Here is a 19575-nt window from a genome sequence, read left to right on the forward strand (position 1 = left end):
GGCATTTTGGGGGTAACCCCAATAAATAACCCTTTTCTTTTTTTTTCTGTTGAAGCAAAGTTTAATACAATTTTTAATAGAGAAATTATAAAAATAATTTATAATCAAGTATATAAATCATTTTTTGCTATATTTTTTACCTAGGTAACATTAGAAAGGCCTTATTTAACTCTAGATTATATAACTATCCAACTATATTTTCCAACTATTTAATGCTTAAGTAGTTTTGTTGAGATATAATTCACAAACCATAAAATTCACCCATTTAAAGTGTAGTATTCATTGGTTTTTAGTATATTCATGGAGTAGTACCATCACCATTACCTACTTAAAGAATATTTTCATCACCCCAAAATAATTATATTTAAATATGATTAAATACAATTAATTTTGAATTAATTTTTATATACATGCTTAAATAAGAGTACAACTTCATTCTTTTGCTTGTGAACATCCAGTTGCTTGAGCACCGTTCTTTGAAAAAACTATTCCTTCCCCATTGAATTGTCTTGGCACTCTTGAAAATCAATTGAGTATAAATATAACGGTTTATTTCTAGACTCTCAATTCTATTCACTTTCCAATTACTCCATGCCTAATACCACATGACTTATGCCAGGATTCAGCTTACTCTGAAAGGTGTGTTGAGTCCCAAAAGCCAGGGACAGAAGTTTTGTCTTTTTTCTCTTTTTCAGAGGACACTTTTAGATATTCAAGAGCTCAAAATATACCATCCATGTACCATGTATTCCTATTAAAAAATTATTCAAGACATATTCAAAGTTAAAGAAACTGCAGTATAAAAATCTTAATGTGATGAGCACTAAAATCCATTAACTATAGTGTGATTTGACTATAAATATGACTAGAAGTGTCAAAAATTGTCTCGAAAAGGAAAGAATCTAAGAAAAGAGTAATATCTTGATAAAAATCCAGGTCTAAAACTTCAAATGATATAAAGACTACGAAGTGAGATCAATAAATTAAATTCTTGTCTTACATGGGGGAAGTTTCGGTAAGCTAGATTTTTTGTCTTACACAAAGGAGACCCAATAAAATAACACTTGATAATTAAAGAAATAATAAATAAAAAATATATTTGAGAAATACAAAGAAAACTACTAGATTTTAAAAATAGGGTAAGTGCCTATAGCAAAAATAAAACAAAATATAGTACACATGGCAAGGGAAAACAGGAAATAGCATGTGCTTAATGAATTGAAAATCTTCACTAATGTTAAGTGGGGGAAAAACCAAAACTGTACCTACAGAATTAAGAATCACCCCAATTTTATAAACTAACAGAAAATAGAATTGCTAGGCAGTGAAATTATGAGTATGGGGTTTTTCTTTGCTTCTATTTTCTTACTTCTAAAATGAGAACAGGGGCGCCTGGGTGGCTCAGTCGGTTAAGCGGCCGACTTCGGCTCAGGTCATGATCTCGCGGTCCGTGAGTTCAAGCCCCGCGTCGGGCTCTGTGCTGACAGCTCAGAGCCTGGAGCCTGTTTCAGATTCTGTGTCTCCCTCTCTCTGACCCTCCCCCGTTCATGCTCTGTCTCTCTCTGTCTCAAAAATAAAAACAAAAAAACAAAAAAAAAAAACAAAAAAACAACAACAACAAAAAAAATAAAATAAAATGAGAACATCAGTCCTAAATATCTAATCACAAAAGATGCCACAAACTATACTTAGCAAGTTATTTTAAAAGATAACACAAAATATAATATTATGCCAAAGATTTGAAAATTTGGGGTGCCTGGGTGGCTCAATCAGTTAAGCATCTCACTTCAGCTCAGGTCATGATCTCGCAGGTCTTGGGTTTGAGCACTGGGGGGTATGTGCTGACAGCTCAGAGCCTGAGCCTGCTGGGATTCTGTGTCTCCCTCTCTCTCTGGCCCTCCCCCACTCACAACTCTTGTCTCAAAAATAAATAAGCATAAAAAAAAAACCAAAAGATTTGAAAATCTGGAGTCATGGTGGGGAGACAAGAACTCAAAATATTCCCTTGTAATCATGCAACTTGAATTACTGATGTCTACAGACAGCATTTCATGCATCTACAGCAAGCATTTCATACTTTGAAATATTTTCACATTCACCACTTCATTGATTTTTTTTTAAGCCAACCTAGTAATGAAGATAATAAAAGTAGTTTTTAATAGTCCCACAGAAACTGATCATGGAAAGAGACATAAATGAACAGCAGAGCCAGGGCCAACGTGCATGCTGTATTAAGCATACATCAGAAAATATTAAAACCAGAAAAGATCTTAGCAGCCCTAGTTTTACAAATGAACAAACAGCCCACAGAGTCACAGTCTAGAACATATTCTTTTCTGTAAGTCCCTATTTAAAAACAATAGAAAACTGCTGGTCCTAGTGACAAAAAAGTTAAGATACGAGATAACTAGATCAAATTTGTCACTTTCTAGCTCAGTGACTCGGGGCAAATTATTTTCCTCTGCACCTCGATTTCATCCCCTGTAAAACTGGAACTCCCTGTAAAACTGTTTACTCCTTGCGTTTTGTGCTCCCATTCTTCCACCTTCTTAGATAAGAGGATGCTGATAACATTTATTTCACAGAATCCTATGTGGTTGCTGTAGGTCTGTTCAAGCGGTTTCTGTTCATTGCTCACTATACACTTCCAAAAAGTTATGGGCCATCTTTTCATGGCCAAAGCACGACTGCCATCTGGTGGCAGGAAACCTTAGCTACAGATACCGCTCAGAAGTCAAATAGCCTCTCCAGAGGGAGGGAATTGATGAACTTCACAAAGTGGTGGTGTCAGAAGCAAACTGAAGCAGGACGCGGCGTTACAGCCAACACTCCTGTCACACAAGAATGTTAACATTTCCAACTAAGCCCAACTAAGCCAGTCTTACTTAGAATCACTCATTAGCCCTGCATCCCCTAAAAAAGGCTAACTTCCTGCGTTTGACGCTTTTAACCCCTTTGCTTTTCTTTTTCTGGGTTCAATAAACCTTCGAGAACGGGATTTCACTGCCTGAAGAGATTCTGCTGGCCCAGCCGCCTCTTTTTAACCAGAAGAAGCTGAGGGCCGGGAAGTGAAAGACCAAGTCAGGGTTCCTACGATCGGCGTTCTGGCTCCCATTCGAGCCCACCGCGCGCGTGCCCAGATCTGAGCTTGAGGACAAAGTCCCACGTGGACACTGGCAGTCTCTTTCACTAACCGACCAGTAGCTAACCTGGGGAAGGCTGCGCCGGGAAATCTCTGCGGCAGGCAGGGCGAGACGAACCGGGGTTACCCAGTCCCCTGGCATCCCCCGCCCCGCTGCGCGCCGGAGACCCGCACCCCGCACCACTTGGTCTGGCCGGGCCCGTCACCTGGAAACTTCACCCTCGCTCCCTCCACTCACGCTCAGCCAGCATTGACATGTCGAGAGCCTGTGACGCCACGAGCCTTCGGACCTGAGAGGTGGCGGCGACCAAGCAGCCGGCTCGCGGGGAAGTTACAACCACCAGACTCGCAAACCAGGTGGACTGCAGCGGCCGAGGCGCGTGCTGGTGACGTCAGTGGGCCGCGACCAGCCCTCAACCACGTGGCGGCGAGTGGGCGGGACGCGGGCCTTATGGGGGAGGGGCGGGCCGGGGAGAGTATATTCCGGAAGGTGCGGGCTTGCGGACACCCAGGGGGAGAGGTCAGAGGTCTCCGGGTCTAAAGCAGGTGGAGGGGAGGGTGTGGGTTTATTCGCATGAGCAAGTTCCTGAACTAAATGATTGCCTATGTGTAAACGCTTCTAAAAGCGTCTGCCACAGAGCAAGCGCTCAATAGGGTTACCTGTGTCACTCTCAATATTAATAACTAAATGCCAAGAGTGGTGGTTTCTGGAAGTAAAACATGAACTCTGCCCTCCGCTCAGAATCTCCTGAGGAAAAGAAACATGTAAACAATAGTTCTTAGGGCCGCCAGTATTATTAAAACGGTGTGTATGAGGAGTTTGACAAACTCACCTAGAGGGGAGGACTTTGCAGTATGGTGTCCCACCTCTGCCCTCTGAGGTAGATAGGTAAGTAGACACACAACTATGAATCTATCTGTGGGATCCCAAGTTAATAAGATAACTAAATGTGGCTAAAATGTTGTCTGTCTTTAACATGATGTCTTCAACAAGACTAATAGTTTTTTTCAATATATAATCCTCATAGAGATGTCATAGACGCAAGAAATGGTGGAGTTGAAACAAACCATGGAAACCATTAGTCTATCCTGCATTCGTCCAAATGCAGTCCCTTTTATAGGATTCCTTTTTCGGTCTCTGACTGAACATCTCCAGGAAAGGCAGCTCACCAAATCACAAGGCACAACCATTCCTTACTATTCACTGCCACACTCAACAATCCGAGTTCAGTTTTGACCTAGACCACACCAGCAGTGATGCAAACTTCTGTCTCAATGTTTCTGACCATCAAAGAGACAAAATTATCTTCCTGCAATCATATACCAACGTATGTGGTGCTTGAAAATGCTGACTTCCTGATCAATTCACTATTGTCCACTCTCATGTAACTACCTTCTATCTTCTCCTATCTTATCAAACAGATCAGCTAATTATCCAAGGACTTGGGTGATCCTGCCTTTCTCATTTGGAGCAAGTCCAACTCCCTACTTTACTCCTGTTTTCTGCGTCACAACTTATGTGCTCCCTGACTTAGTTATAAAAGTTACATTGATTTTGCCTCTCCTCTTTCCCCTCAGTTCCTGGGTATTCACTGCTAGCAGCAACTATTCGTTTGTATTTCTTTTTTCTAATGTTTATGAAACTAGGTAAGTTTACCTTGATGGTCTAGACCCCTAGTTAAAGGGAAACTTCATCTAGAACAGGAATCTAGTCCTTCATACAGCTTCTCTTGGCACCTAGGATGCTCTCTTTATGTTCTACTCATGAGGAGAAAGCCTTCTATCTATATAGTCACCTGAAATTTGTGGAGAGTCACATGTCCCTCCTCTCTGTCTGACAGTCCCCTTGCCAGAATTTCATTAGAACTCCCCTGGAGACTGAGACACTTCAGTTAAAATTCACAAAACAGCCCTACCATACTCAAACTATTCTGCTAGATGTCTATGTGCATACAGAGATGATTATGATAAAGGCCAAGTTCCAGAGTGCACGTTATAATGGGAAAAAACTATTGTTAAGTTTGGGCTTTAAAAAATGTATATAGAACCCTATTTGTATTTTTAAATTGTCAGTTGGGAGTGGATACTGTACTTTTAAAAACAAGGTGATTTGGGGGCACCTGGGTGGCTCATTCGGTTAAGCACCCAACTTCAGCTCAGATCATGATCTTGCAGTTCACAGTTCGAGCCCACGTCAGGCTCTGTGCTGACAGCTCAGAGCCTAGAGCCTGCTTTGGATTCTGTGTCTCCCTCTCTCTCTGCCCCTGCCCCACTCATGCGCCTACTCTCTCTCAAAAATAAATAAAAACATTAAAAATTTTAAAAATAAACAAAAATAAGACACATCAGTATAAGACATTCAGTCTTATTCTTCAGTCTCTTTCTTGGCAGACCCTCTCAGAGCAGTGCTTCTCAACCTTTAATGTGCATGTGAATCATCTGAGGATCTTATTAAAATGCAGTTTCTCATTCAGCAGGTCTGGGATAGGACCAGAAATTCTGCACTTCTAACAAGCTTCCAAGGATGTGGGTGCCGATGATCCACAGACCTTCCTTTGTGCAGCAGGCCATTAAACAACCAAAGGTATGAATGAACGCAGGGTTAAAATATACCTTTTTTTTTTTCTGTTCAAGAAAAGTACATTGCAAAGAATACCTTTAGGTAACAAATGCTCTCAATATACGAAAGAACTGAACCTAGAAGTTACTTGGGTAAATCATCTGACATAGTCCCCCACCTTCAGGCAAGCAAAGACCAATGTCAGAGATAGATGATTGCTACTTCTTTTCTTTAGCTCTGGCAAATCTCAGTCAACACCCCCCCCCACACACACACACTCCACATACATACAATTACAAAAGCTAGTTACACATTCTGTACAATCACAAAAAGGAATTCTCATATGCTGTACTACATCTTTATATATCAGATGTATCACTAAAATTTTTATCTGTAAAAGAAATAGAACTGAATCTTGCCAGTTAAACTTAGCCCAGTCCTAAGAGGCACCAGGCTGATACAATGGAGGAAGAAAAAAGCAGTCAGAAAATATTACAGAGCCTAAATTCTGCTACTAGCTTGGAGTGTGATCTTGAGAAAGTCATCTTGAAATGACCTCTTTTTATAACACTGATCCAATCTATGAAAAAAGAATTATCACTGAGATTATTTCCATCTGAAAGACTTTCAGAAAATTACTTTAATCAGAAAAGCATAAGTCAGTGATATGAACATTAAAGGGACTATAATATCATAATATTTGAGATCTAGGATTCTTTTTTTTTTTTTTTTTGATGTTTATTTATTTTTGAGAGAGACAGAGACAGAATGCGAGTGGGTTAGGGGCAGAGAGAGAGGGAGACACAGAATCGGAAGCAGGCTCCAGGCTCTGAGCTGTCAGCACAGAGCCTGACGCGGGGCTTGAACTCAAGCCGTGAGATCATGACCTGAGCCGAAGTCAGACGCTCAACCGACTGAGCCACCCAGGTGCCCCAGAGAGCTAGGATTCTGAAGCCACACTTTCTGGGTTCAAATCTTAGCTCTGTCACTTACTTACTAGCTTTGGTAACCTGCTGTGTATCTTGGGCAGATTACTTTACCTCCCTATTCCTCTATTAAGAGAAATAATGAGATGATACATGTCAAGTGCTTAGAAAAGCACCTGATGCATAGGAAACACTCAATATAATACTCAATAAGGCACTATTATAATTTTAAAGGAAATAGAGGTTAGGATGATTATTTCAACAAATATTTATTGTTTCAGAGATTGTGCTTGGTGCTGGAATTACAAAAGTGAACAAAACAGTCATGACCCCTACCCTCATTGAGTTTGCAAAGAAAAGAGGCATTACCATAAATATAGAATTAGACCTAAAGGTAAATGTTGTGAAAGAGAAATGCATGTGGCTAGGACAGAATATAAGAGGGGATTTAACTTAGGAAAATTAAAGAAAGCTTCCACAAGGAAGTGACAAATGAATTAAAACATGGACTATTCCAGGACTTGATGTGGCTAGAATTCAGAGCAAGGGAAAACAAGGCCACAAAACTGAATAAGGGGCCAGTTCTTACAAGGCATTGTGGGTCATAATAATGGTCTGGGTCTTTGTCTCAAGAGCTATGGGAAGCCACTGAAGAATTTTTAAGTAGGGGAGTAACACACATTATAGCTTCTAAAAGTTCCCTATGGCTGTTGTATGGGCTGAACACATTGAAGGGAGAAAGGTATATATGGGAAGACTGATTTGGGAGTTGAGAGAGAGAAAGTTGTCAAGAATAATCTCAAAATTTCTACAACTGAAATGGTGGTATTTGGGAGTGAGGAATAAAATAACTCAGTTTTAGATATGGGATGATTGAGGTGTCTTTGAGTATGAACCTCATCAGTTAGACATAGGTGTCCAGAGCTCAGGGAACAGGTTGGGCTAGAGATAAAAATTGGGAATCATGCAAATGTAGATGTTAAAGGAAGCCATGGACCATAATGTGTGCACCCAGAAGGCACATGGAATGAGAATAGCAAAAGGCCAGGCTTTGAAGAAATCTAAATTTAATAGCCAGAAGAGAATAACAAGACTCCTAGGAGAGATAGAAGGAGCTGCTGTAGAGGTAAGAGGAAAAGCAGGGGGGGGAAATGTTTAAGATAACGATGAAGTGATCAGCAATGTTGAAAGCAGCAAGAGATCAAGTATGAATACTGATGATTTTTATGTAGCAGTGAACCAATTTCAATGCTTCTGAAAGTCTCCTTTGGGGACTAGGTGATTAAAAAGATAAAAGAAGAGGAGATTTAGAGTTCTGCAAGCAAAAGAGAATCCTAAACAATCAAGGAATCTAAATTTCTTTTCCCCAATTTCCCCTCCACACACACTAAAAAGAGAACTACTGTTTGAAAGGGCACTTTGCTACACTGAGAGTAAGTGGCACTCTTGCACTACGCCTTAGCCAAGAGCCTGTCCATGAAATTAATAAACAAAAATAGTCTTCATCTATACAAGGCTTCTATGAGAAGAAAACAGAAAGTGGGAATTGAAACATTTCAATGGATGAAAATCTACCCCTGTAAAAACAACCAAAACCAGAAGAAAAGTATAGATAATACCCCATATCAAATTAATTACTTGGTGATGTGGAGGAGAAAAAACAACTCTGAATTGGAAATTCAGACTCATAGGAACAAAAAACAGAAAGAAATCAAATGAGAGTTGATTGTACACGGGAAAGAAATGGAAGTAAAAAGGCACAACCGTATCAGAAGTGATGACAAGATTACAAGATGCCCAGAGGAAGCTATTCAATTAAAAGTTAATAAGAGATATTGAAGAAAGCTAAGAGAATGAAAATAAAATTTAAAAAGGAATTTAAAAAAACTGTCAGAAAGCTGTTGAAATGGAAGAGAGGCAAAGAAGATCCAACAGACATATATAAAATTGGAGTTCCTGAAGAAGAAAAAGAAAACAATGGAACAGAACTAACATTTACAACTATAGTCCATAAAACTTTCCAGAAATAAAAGAGGATCTGATTCTACATATTTAAAAAGTCCATCAAAAAAATTTTTTTTTTCAATAAAATGTCCATCAAATACCTGGGAAAACTAAGCCACAACAATCAACTCCAAGACATATCCTAGCAAAACTATTAGACTTTTTCAAAAAGAAAAATCTTGGGGCGCCTGGGTGGCTCAGTTGGTTGAGTGTTTGACTTCGGCTCAGGTCATGATCTCACGGTTCATGAGTTCAGGCCCTGCATCAGGCTCTGTGCTGACAGCTCAGAGCCTGGAGCCTGCTTCTGATTCTGTGTCTCCCTCTCTCTCTCTGCCCCCCTGCCCCACACACACTATGTCTCTCTCTGCCTCTCAAAAATAAAACTAATAAAAAAAATTTTAAAAAAAGGAAAAATCTCTAAGCAAGGTAATAATAATAACATGTAAATAGTAAGTTAATTAATGAACATAATTAATTGCTTAAAATAATAAAGGCAAAAGATTAAGTCAACATAAGACCTCTCAATATCAACGTAGAAAGCAAGACAACCATGGAGCAGCTATTTTAAGACACTCAAGTAAAGAAAATATGAATCAAGAATTGTATATCCAGCCTAGGTATCCTTCAAGTGTCAAATCTGTAGAAAACCAGTTTTAAACTTGCCACAACTGAGGGAATACTACACTCATGAACCTTTCTTGAGAAGTCTATTAAGGACAAGCTTCATCCTACCAGGAGATGACTGGGAAAACTTCGTGAAAAAGGATAGTAACACTAGATGTAATGTGTAAGTGATGAATCAGTAAATTCTATTCCTCAAATCATTATTACACTATGTGTTAACTAACTTTAAATAAAAAAGAAAAAAGAAAAAGGATAGTAAGTACGTATATTCAATGACATAGTAATTGTATGTACCTATAGTAAATACTTACATGCAATTACATATATGTAATTGCAAACAGGTACTTTCCTTGGTGCATTGACCTTATATCACCTGAAAATCTTGGAAATGGGCTGTGAGTCCTATTTTAGATCATACCTTGGATGAAGAGAGAGGTTGTGGGATCAGGTGAAATAAACCAGAGGGAAAGTTTCTCACTTTAAGATGTTCTGAGGCAATTAGGGCCAGTTCATTCAAAACATTTTACACTTTTACTGTATGGTATGGAAATACCACAAATCTGAGTCAAAAAAACTTCTGTGGTTCCTGTAATACAAACTCATGGAGACTCTCCTAACTTTGGTCTGAATGTGCTGTTTATCCATCTTTTAGTTTCTGCATTGTGGTCTAAATGTTTTAAGTATGTCTGATTTTTGTCTGAACTGTGACAGGGGTAAAGTTGGGTAGGTTACTTCCTAAATGTTTTCCTCTCCTCTGTTTATTATATAACCTAGGTGTCATATTAATAATTCCATAATTTAGAGAGGGCTTTACTACTTTCAAAGTCTTTCACAAACATCTCATTTTGATTTTGATTTCAAGGATGCTAATGGAAAAATTTAATTTTAAGATCTCTGTTTATGCATTTGTGACACTGTTTGAGCTAAGCCAAGCCATCCGATCTTCCCTCACAACCTCCTTCCACTATCACCCACCCCAAGGAAAATTTGGATCAAGGGTACTTAATGACAAGAGGAGGTATAAAATCCAGGCGTGAAAAATTACAGCTATTGCTTATCAAAAATTGAAGCAATAATCAAAAGTTAGGTGGCAACTAGTTTTAAGTGTCTGCCAATAAAATTGGGGGAATTGGGGACAGCATTAATACTGCAAAGCAGAGAATAACAAGGAAATTAGGTAGGTGGCAGATTATTGACATAACAACCTTTTTTTTTTTTTTCTTTTTTGGAAACACACTATTCGTGCTTAGCACTTTAGTGCCTATGAAGATAAACAATGCAAAACCTGACCTTATGGAACTCTTATTCTAGGGAGGAAATGGATATATGCAAATTTAATTGTAACACAATGCAAATTGTGTTAAATATTTTAAAGTAGCAGAAAGTGGCTGTGGAAGCATTAGAAGGAAAGAAAAATTCCTCTTCCCAGGTCAGCATCACTTGGGAATTTGTTAGAAATGCGAATTCTCACGTCCACCCTAGACCTTCTGAAACAGAAACTCTAGGATGGGTCCCAGCCCTGTGTGTTTTAGTAAGCCCTGCCCGTAATGTTCATGCTGAAGTAGGGGAAACACTGATATCAGATACTCATGCCTGGTAATATGACTTCTAGGGGGTCTAGAAAGAAATATTGCCAATTTTATGCAAATATTTGTGTTTCAGAGTGTTTTTTGCAGCCTAAGTTGTGAGACAAAAAATTGAAAACAACCTAAATATCCAACAATAGGGGAATTATTAATCATTATAGTTATATGTCAATTAAAATTCCAGCCACATCTACCATCCTTGCTATGGGAAACTGCTCAGCCAAGAGACACAGCCCTCCAGGTTTCCTTTATAGAAGCCCCATCTCTACCCTATGAACCACTTTGCCTATTAGATGCCTGTTAGATGAGGCATGCGGTCACTCCCTGGAAGGCCAACACCCACTGGCATGAGGCCACCTTGAAAAGCTGGCCAGGCATGAGGTGATGATCAGCTGAAATGAGTCTTCCTCTTGGCAGTTTGAACCAGGAAGTAGAAAGAAGCAGCCAGGTAGTAGAGATAGCTGTGTAAAGTATGTTTTTTAAGGTTTTGTTTGTGATGATCTCACTGTGAAAGTAAGGAAAGGGCAGGAGAGGGAGAGAAGTTTCCGTGAGAGAAGACAATTCCACAGAACGTGGTTATAATTATCTCTCCCTGGTAAAGGGAAGTAAAAGTAACACTGATGCCTGGCACCTGTTTTTTATTGTTTATTTTTTTATAGATTTAGAATAAAAGTAAAAATAAACCTACCCCATGACCCAGCAATTCCACTTCTAAGTATTACTCAAGAGAAATGAAAAACACATTTTTACAAAAACACTTGTACAAGAGTGTTCTTAGAGGCTTTATTCACGATAGTTAGAAACTAGAAGCATCCCTGGTGATCATCAGCTGGCAAATGATAAATAAACTGGCACATTCCTACCATGGCATCCTACTCAGCAGTGAGGAGAAACAAACTACTGAAGCACACAACATTTAATGGGGTTGGCAAACCATGGCCTATGGGCTGGCTACCTGTGTTTGTAAACAAAGTTTTATTGGAACAACCAACCCCATTTGTTTATCTAGTGTTGGGCTGTTTTCTGGCCACATCAGCATAATTGAGTAGTTTTGGGAGATTGTATGGCCCCAAAGGCTAAAATATTTCAACTTAGAAATATTAAGGGGACGCTTGGGTGGCTCAGTCAGTTAAGCATTAGACTCTTGATCTCAGTTCAGGTCCTGATCTCAAGGTTCGTGAGTTTGAGCCCTGCATCAGGCTCTGCACTGAAGGTGCAGAGCCTACTTGGGATTCTGTCTCTCCTTCTCTCTTCCCCTTCCCCCACTTTGTGTATGTGTGTGTGTGTGTGTGTGCGCACACTCTCTTTCTCTCTCAAAATAAGTAAACTTTTAAAAATATATTAAGAAAAAATTTGCTGTGCCCTGAATTAATCTCAAAAACATGATGCTCGGTGAAAGAAGTATATATTCTGTGATTCCATTTACATGAAATTCTGGAAAGGCAAAGGAAATCTAGGTGTAAAAAATCAGAACAGCTGTTGTCTCTGGGGACTGGGACACAAATTGACTGGGAAGGGGCACAAAGAAATTTTCTGGGATGATGATGGTGTCATAGATTTTGATAATTATTTGGGTTACCCAGTTCAATGTGTTTTTTTTTTTTTTTTTGAGCTCAGGGGTGCACTCTTAGGATTTTCACATTTTATTGTGTAGACATGGAAAAAATATTAGCAAACATTGAAATTTAGGTAACAACATTCATGCTGAGTTATTTAGGGGAATGTATTCTGATAGCTACAACTTACTCTGAAATGCACCAAACATAGGTGGGATTAATGGATGGAGAGAGGACAATTATGTGAATGTGTGATAGAGCAAGTAGAGTAAAATCTCGATGGATGTTCCCTATAACATTCTCCCAGCTTTACTTTATGCTTGAAATTTTTCATAATTGAATAAAAACAACACTGACAATGTTTAAGATAGGATTTTGAGGATGTTTTCATTTACATAAATACAAGGGCTCAAAGATAATATTGTACCAACCTCTAAATAAGATAGAGCAACAAATCCAATAGTAAACAGACTCTCACTCCTTTTACAGGGTTTTATGGAGAAATGACCAATGAAAAATAATTCTCTGCTTCTAATAGAGTAAACTTGCTTGATGGGGATAGCCCCGTTTTGATGGCTAAGAGCTGGAAGTTGAGCCCTGTGGTCATGAAGGAAGTTACTGTAATCTGTGTATCCTTTCTGTGCAGTTGATGCTCAAATATATACCCCAACATTTGACTTTTTCTTGGATGTGTAGGCAAATTTTGACTGAAGAAAGCTCACCCACATTGCCTCTGCTTTCAGCCATAGCTTCCTGAATGGAGGCAGTGAGAGAAATGTCCTACCTGTGCTCAGGTCCTGTCCTGGGACCACAACCAAGAGAATAAATGTCATTGTCATCTCTGTTCTCAATCCCTTAATGTAAAGTGTTCTCAGTTTGGTTGAAAGTCAGGTGGATGTTCATGGGTTTGAATGATCCAGGCCAGAAACCATTGTGTACAACAGAAGCGACAAGGTGATGTACAAAGAGAAGGAATACTGAGTTCATGGGGAGTGAGGCTTGTTAAGGTGGGGCATCGGAGGGAATATTTAAGGCTCTTGCCGACATGTGGAAGCTGTTCTGGTTCTGAGCAATTCTCATGCCTTCACTTCCTACAAGGTCCAATTACTTGTCTTTTGTTCTCCCTTGGCCAATTTAGCTGAGAACCCTCTTTCCTTATTACCTAGTGTTCTCCTTATAATACACTTCCTATTTGAGGTAACCCAAATGAGTGTTGGTTCTTATCACCAAAAAAGAAAGAAAAGAAAAGGAAAGAAAGAAAAGAAGGCAGGAAGGCAGAAAAGTTCTCAACCAAGTTAAGTTGTACCTATATTTGATCAGCCATAGTTAATGTGATTTCAGTAACTTAAAAAATATGTACCAAATAAAAGCCTAAAAGGTAATAATAACCTGAATCATTAAGATCATTTATTACTGGTAAGGTCATGGTTATTTTTTGATCTTCTTAATGCTTTTTAAGGTTTTCTCCTGATTATGGTTCATATGTTCCTGCTTCTTTACTTACCTACCTGATAACTTGTTATGCCATGACAAGAATTCTGTGTTATATTATTGGGTTTGGGAGGATTTATATTCCTTTAAATATTTCATTCTGGGATACAGTTAGGTTTTGGGGGGAATAATTTGATCTTTTCAAGACTTTCTTTCAAGCTTTGTTAGGTGGGAGGCTAATAGTCTTTTAGTTTAGATGTAATCTGGTCCCACAACTGAGGTAAGACAATCTTCTGAGGATTCTATTTAATGCTCCATGTGTTCAGAGTTCTTCCTGCTCAGGAAGTTATTCTTGGCACTGCATAAGCTCTGGGGATTTTTTTCTGCCTGTTTCTCTTGGGCGGTTCTTTCCCTGTAGTTTCTGTACATGTGTCCCTTGCTCAGTGCTCACTGGAAGACTGGAGGGGACCCCTTTGATGGTATGTGGAGCCATCACTTGGTATAGCTCTCTTCTCTCCAATACACAGCCCCGTGGATTCTAGCTACTTTGATCTGTGTCTCCTCGGCTCAGGGAGACCCTCTGGGTTCTGTTTGGGGGCCCCATCCCCGTGTACAGCCTGGAAACTCTCTCCAGGCAGGACATAAGGGCAATCAGAGGGTTCACACCCTTTACATTCTATCTCTTGGGGAGCACAGTTCTTGACTGCCCACTGCTTAATGTCTGAAAACCAGTATTTTGTATCTTTCATCCAGTTTTGTGTTGTTCAAGATGGATGATAAATCCAGTCCCTGTTACTCTCTTGTGGCTGGAAGCAGAGATTCCTTATACTTTGTGAATGTTTCAAGTTTTATATAGTTTATATACTAGCTATGTAGACACCCCAAAACAAGTCTTTAAAAAGTAAAATTGTCCTATACAGTAACAAGCAAGTTAGAACCATGGAAGGTTTAAGCCAACAAACCCAATTTTATCTTCATATAATTTTTTCACTAGTGAAAACACATGAACCTAAAATTGCATAAAGCAGAAATGAAATATCATTTGCTCTGAATGACTTCTATTAAAAACAAAACAAGAACAAACAAACAAACAAAAAAAACTACCCACCACCACCACTGTCACCAAAACAAACTATAAACATCTCAGAGAGCATTCTGAATTTCCATAGAGCTGCATATTGTGGTGGTTGGAGCAGGGGAGCCTGGGAGCAGGCTGAGGGAAATAGCTTTGTTTTCTCACTTATTTAAAGCTAATTCTGCCTTGGAAGTTCACTGCTGGCCTCGGCTCCGCCCTTCCCCCCACCAACCTTGGGAGATATTTTGCCCAAGCAGGAATGACACAGCCCACGGAGTCTGTTCTTGTCAGTTATCAGGGGAGCTGTATCTATTATAAACTCTCTAAATGTGCCAATCTAGTGGCTGTTACCCAAAGCATGGAGGGCGCATCCCTCCCTGAAGGGTTTCTCCTGCAGTGCCTGCTGAAGCCTGCCTCAGACCGCAAGCTGAGAAGCACCTTCCCGCTCTCAGATCCAATACACTAGAAATGGGTGCTTGATATGATGTCTTCCTGAGATTTATCTACCCATTCCCTGGCCGGTGTGGAGGGAGGGGGGAGAGGAAGTATCCTATTTTGCTAGGCTATTCCCCCTGTAATCTACTTGAAACTCAACCTGGTTTCTGTTGCCTGTGCTTCTGAGTCTGGAGAATGTGTGAGTGATCCTTTTTTCCTTAAGTTGACATGCTCAGCTAATACCAACTCAGGGCCCTCATCTTCAAAGCCTCCTGTAATCGATTTTCTTGTCCTCTCTTGCAGTATTTGTATGTTATAGAAGCTCGCATAGGAAGACAAAACCTAGCCAAGAGCAGTGTGAAGGGAAGGCTCTCTATTGATACTGGTCCAGAAATGCCTTCTGGCTTCCTGGCGGCGGTTCCGGCATGAGATGCCTCCTCTGTTTATACTTCCTATCAAAATGTTAGGACTTCAAGCTTTAGACTTCACAAAATCTGTAAAGCTCAACGGTGGAAAATCACATCCAGAGATCAAATTCACAAAATCATGTCAAAAGAAAAAAAAATCCGATTTCCTCACTGCCTTACATTTTTTTTTTTTTATTGTCTTAGATTAGCCTTCTCTAGCCTTTGAGTGAGGTGGTGACACTTTAGTTTCTTATACCTTGAGGTGTTTTCAGGGCTGCAGGTGGTAGAGGGGAGGGTGATAGGGATGAGGTCAGGGAGATGCCTGCAAAGGGAATGAATAGACCCACAGGGTGGGAGTTGGGGTGATGAAAAAGGATGGTGTGGTGGCCAACTTAGTGGCTTGAGAGGGTTTCCAGACCTGAGCTGCTAGCTGAGGCCCCCAGTCCTGAGAGAGGGAAAGCATCCCATCAGGCAGGGACCGTGGCAATTTTGAATGGAGATTCTGGAATCACCTAAGGAAGTTTCCCAAGCCTTACTATTGCCTCTCCCTGGCCCCTTCTAGAATCTTTCTGGCTTCTGCTGCTCTCTAGGTAAGTAGTCCCCAGCCCATGGAGCTCTGCTGGTATAGTCTGTCCTCACCATGATGATTTTCTTTGGTGCAGTAATTAACAGAGTGAGTTCCAAAGTTAGAGGGTTCAAATCTAGCTCTGACGACTGCAACTTATGTCCTCTCTCTGATCGTGCATCTGCTATCCCAGGGGTTGCTGTGAAAATTAAGTGGAAGACACACAGGAACGGCTAGTGAGCTATAGTGTTGTAATACTGCAAGTGGCCTTTGCTGTTTACCCTGAGAATTATATGCAGTTCTTGGGGCTGAATCTGCGCCTTCCTTATTCTTCCTGTCCCTCTTTCATCTTTTTCTGCCATTTACCAGTTGCTGACTCTGGGCAAGTTACTAAATATTCTGTGCCTCATTTAAGGTTGATACTGGTACCTCCCTCAAAGGATTGCAATGCTGGTTGAAAAAGCAATTTAATGAATGTCCTAAATGAAATCCTCAAGTAGTTTACCACAAGGAGAAGGAACATAAAGAAGGAACTAAAGAAATGGCTGTTTGTACTGGAGTGTGCACAGTTTTGTTTTTTAAGTGCACACCAAGGCCACCATCTTGATCTGTCCAGTAGTGATCTCAGCAGGGTAACAGATGAGAGAGATTCCTGGGTGGTGGTTGTCATTAGACCTAGAGTCCCAAAGAATTGGAGACCTATTAAGCCACTAGCCGAGGCCATTGCTGATTGAGGAGGTGGTGAAGAGGAGGCCATGATCATGAAGCACAAATCCTTACATCAGGGGATATTACCTAGGAAATCTCTAGAAGTCCTTTCAGACGTTTTTGACTTATACAGAGTTAATTCACATTTAGTTCTTTTAAAAAACTTGATTATGAGAGATATTAAGTAATACCATTTGCACAGTTATAGACACCCCATTTTTTAAAACCCCACTTTTAAAAATAAAAAAGTATATGTTGAGGTGTCTGAGTAGCTCAATCAGTTAAGCATCCGACTCTTGACTTTGGCTCAGGTTATGATCTCACAGTCGTGAGGTCAAGCCCCATGCTCTCTCTCTCTTAAAAAAAAAAAAGTGGGGCGCCTGGGTGGCTCAGTCTGTTAAGCGTCCAATTTCGACTCAGATCATGATCTCGCACTCCGTGAGTTTGAGCCCTGCGTCGGGCTCTGGGCTGATGGCTCGGAGCCTGCTTCCGATTCTGTGTCTCCCTCTCTCTCTGCCCCTTCCCCGTTCATGCTCTGTCTCTCTCTGTCTCAAAAATAAATAAATGTTAAAAAAAATTTTAAAAAAGTATATGTAATAGTGTACATATACATACATACACAGTTAGCATATACATGGAAATATCTGAGAAGCTTATATTCCAAACTGCTAATATTGGCATTTTCTTTTTTAAAATTTTTTTTTTTTTCAACGTTTTTTATTTATTTTTGGGACAGAGAGAGACAGAGCATGAACGGGGGAGGGGCAGAGAGAGAGGGAGACACAGAATCGGAAACAGGCTCCAGGCTCCGAGCCATCAGCCCAGAGCCTGACGCGGGGCTCGAACTCAGCCCAGAGCCTGACGCGGGGCTCGAACTCACGGACCGCGAGATCGTGACCTGGCTGAAGTCGGACGCTCAACCGACTGCGCCACCCAGGCGCCCCAGTATTGGCATTTTCAGTGGAACAGGAAAGGAATTACAGGAGACTTTATTTTCTGCAATGTATATTTCTATATTGCCAAGACTTTTAAATTATAATGACATATTTTTTCTCTGTTATACCAGAACAATTTAAATGTATATATTCTGTTTATTAATATGTGAAAGGGGCATGCATGCTCCCTTTAAAATTATTGTCTGTCTGTATATGGAATGGACATAAGTATTTTGCCTGGAAACTTAATTCCACCTTATCCACCCAATCCGAGGCATGTTGGAAACTCATTTTAGGCACAGATGACAGAAATCTGTCCGCATTTTGGAAACCACTGGACACATTTAGCATTTTCCTGAGGCAGAAACATGTGACTGGGAACCACCAGGAATGACATCAGCTGACTATAGCTGGGGTCCCATATGGATGCCCTTGCTCCTAATACACACTGCCTGTTCCTAGCCACTCTGCCCTGCCACCAGTCCATGTTACTTCCTGTTCCCACAGCTTTGATTCTTGTGACTTCCCAGTTCCTACTTCTGAATGTGTCCCTTTTAAGGATCTTTGGCCTCTAGGCTCCCACTTCTTGATCCTGGTTTGACTTTCTTTTTTGTTTTCTGGTCTAATCTCTTGATTGCCTCTCCTGTCTCAGGCTTTCAGACACCATGATCACATTTCTAGGTCCATTTGGGCAGCCCTGCCTAGCATTGGCATATGACACAACTCTAGGGAAATTTCTAGATATCTTAGAGGGGAGCTCTGAAGTTAATATGGCTAAGTCCCTCCTGATGAAAACGACAAGTGCAGTATTTGCAGACAGGCCAGTCATTTATGGCCTTAGGTTTTAGATTCATCCAAGCTGTTGTGTGTATCAACAGTCTGTACCACTTTTTATTTCTAATTAGGATTCCAGGGTGTAGGTGTATTACTGTTTAACCATTCACCTGGTAGAGGATATCTGGGCTGTTTTTATTTTTGGACCATTGCTACAAACATACCTGTACAGGTTTTTGTGTGAACATGGATGTTTATTACCTTGATATAAATGCCCAAGAATGCAATTCCTGAGTCAAGACATAATCGCATGTTTAGATATGTAAGAAACTCACAAAATGTTTTCCAGCATAGCTGCACCATTTCACTTTCCCATCCAGAATGTATTAGTGGTCTAGTTTCTCAGCATCTTCTCCAGCGTTTGGTGTTGTCACTATTTTTTGGTGGGGTGGTGATATCACGTGGCTTTAACATGCAATTCTCTGATGGCTAATGATGTGAACATCTTTTTGTATGTTTATTTACTACCTGTATATCCTCTTTGGGGAAATGTCTGTTCAGGTCTTTTGCCCATATTTAACCACTTCTTAAAAGTTAACCCTATAGAGGGATGCCTAGGTGGCTCAGTTGGTTGAGCATTGGACTTCAGCTTAGGTCATGATCTCATGGTTTGTGAGTTTCAGCCCTGCATCAGGCTCGCTGCCATCAGCGTGGAGCCGACTCCAGATCCTCCAGCCCTTTCTCTCTGCCCCTCTCCCACTTGTGGTCTCTCTCAAAACTAAACATTAAATAATAATAGTAATAATAATTGAGTTAACTCCATAGAAAGTCCAGCAATATGAATCAC

The 19575-nt window shown here is 40.3% G+C and overlaps 1 protein-coding gene and 1 long non-coding RNA gene across 4 annotated transcripts in view; one reads left to right on the top strand and one right to left on the bottom strand.

Annotated features, from left to right (window-relative positions):
- PINX1 (PIN2 (TERF1) interacting telomerase inhibitor 1) overlaps positions 1-3517 on the bottom strand; it is an 88497-nt gene extending 84980 nt beyond the window's left edge. The window contains exon 1 of the mRNA XM_007097128.3: positions 3381-3517. Within this exon, the coding sequence (XP_007097190.1) occupies positions 3381-3399 (19 nt within the window). The 5' untranslated portion in view covers positions 3400-3517. The remainder of the gene's footprint in view (positions 1-3380) is intronic.
- A 184-nt stretch (positions 3518-3701) lies between these two features.
- The window catches only part of LOC102966135, a 50742-nt gene continuing 34868 nt past the window's right edge, over positions 3702-19575 (top strand). For all 3 annotated transcript variants that reach the window (XR_006216677.1, XR_446952.3, XR_006216678.1), the window contains exons 1-2: positions 3702-4031; positions 5620-5726. This is a non-coding gene — a long non-coding RNA (uncharacterized LOC102966135). The remainder of the gene's footprint in view (positions 4032-5619; positions 5727-19575) is intronic.

Source organism: Panthera tigris, chromosome B1 (assembly GCF_018350195.1).
Source record: "Panthera tigris isolate Pti1 chromosome B1, P.tigris_Pti1_mat1.1, whole genome shotgun sequence".
In the NCBI taxonomy this organism is placed as follows: domain Eukaryota; kingdom Metazoa; phylum Chordata; class Mammalia; order Carnivora; family Felidae; genus Panthera; species Panthera tigris.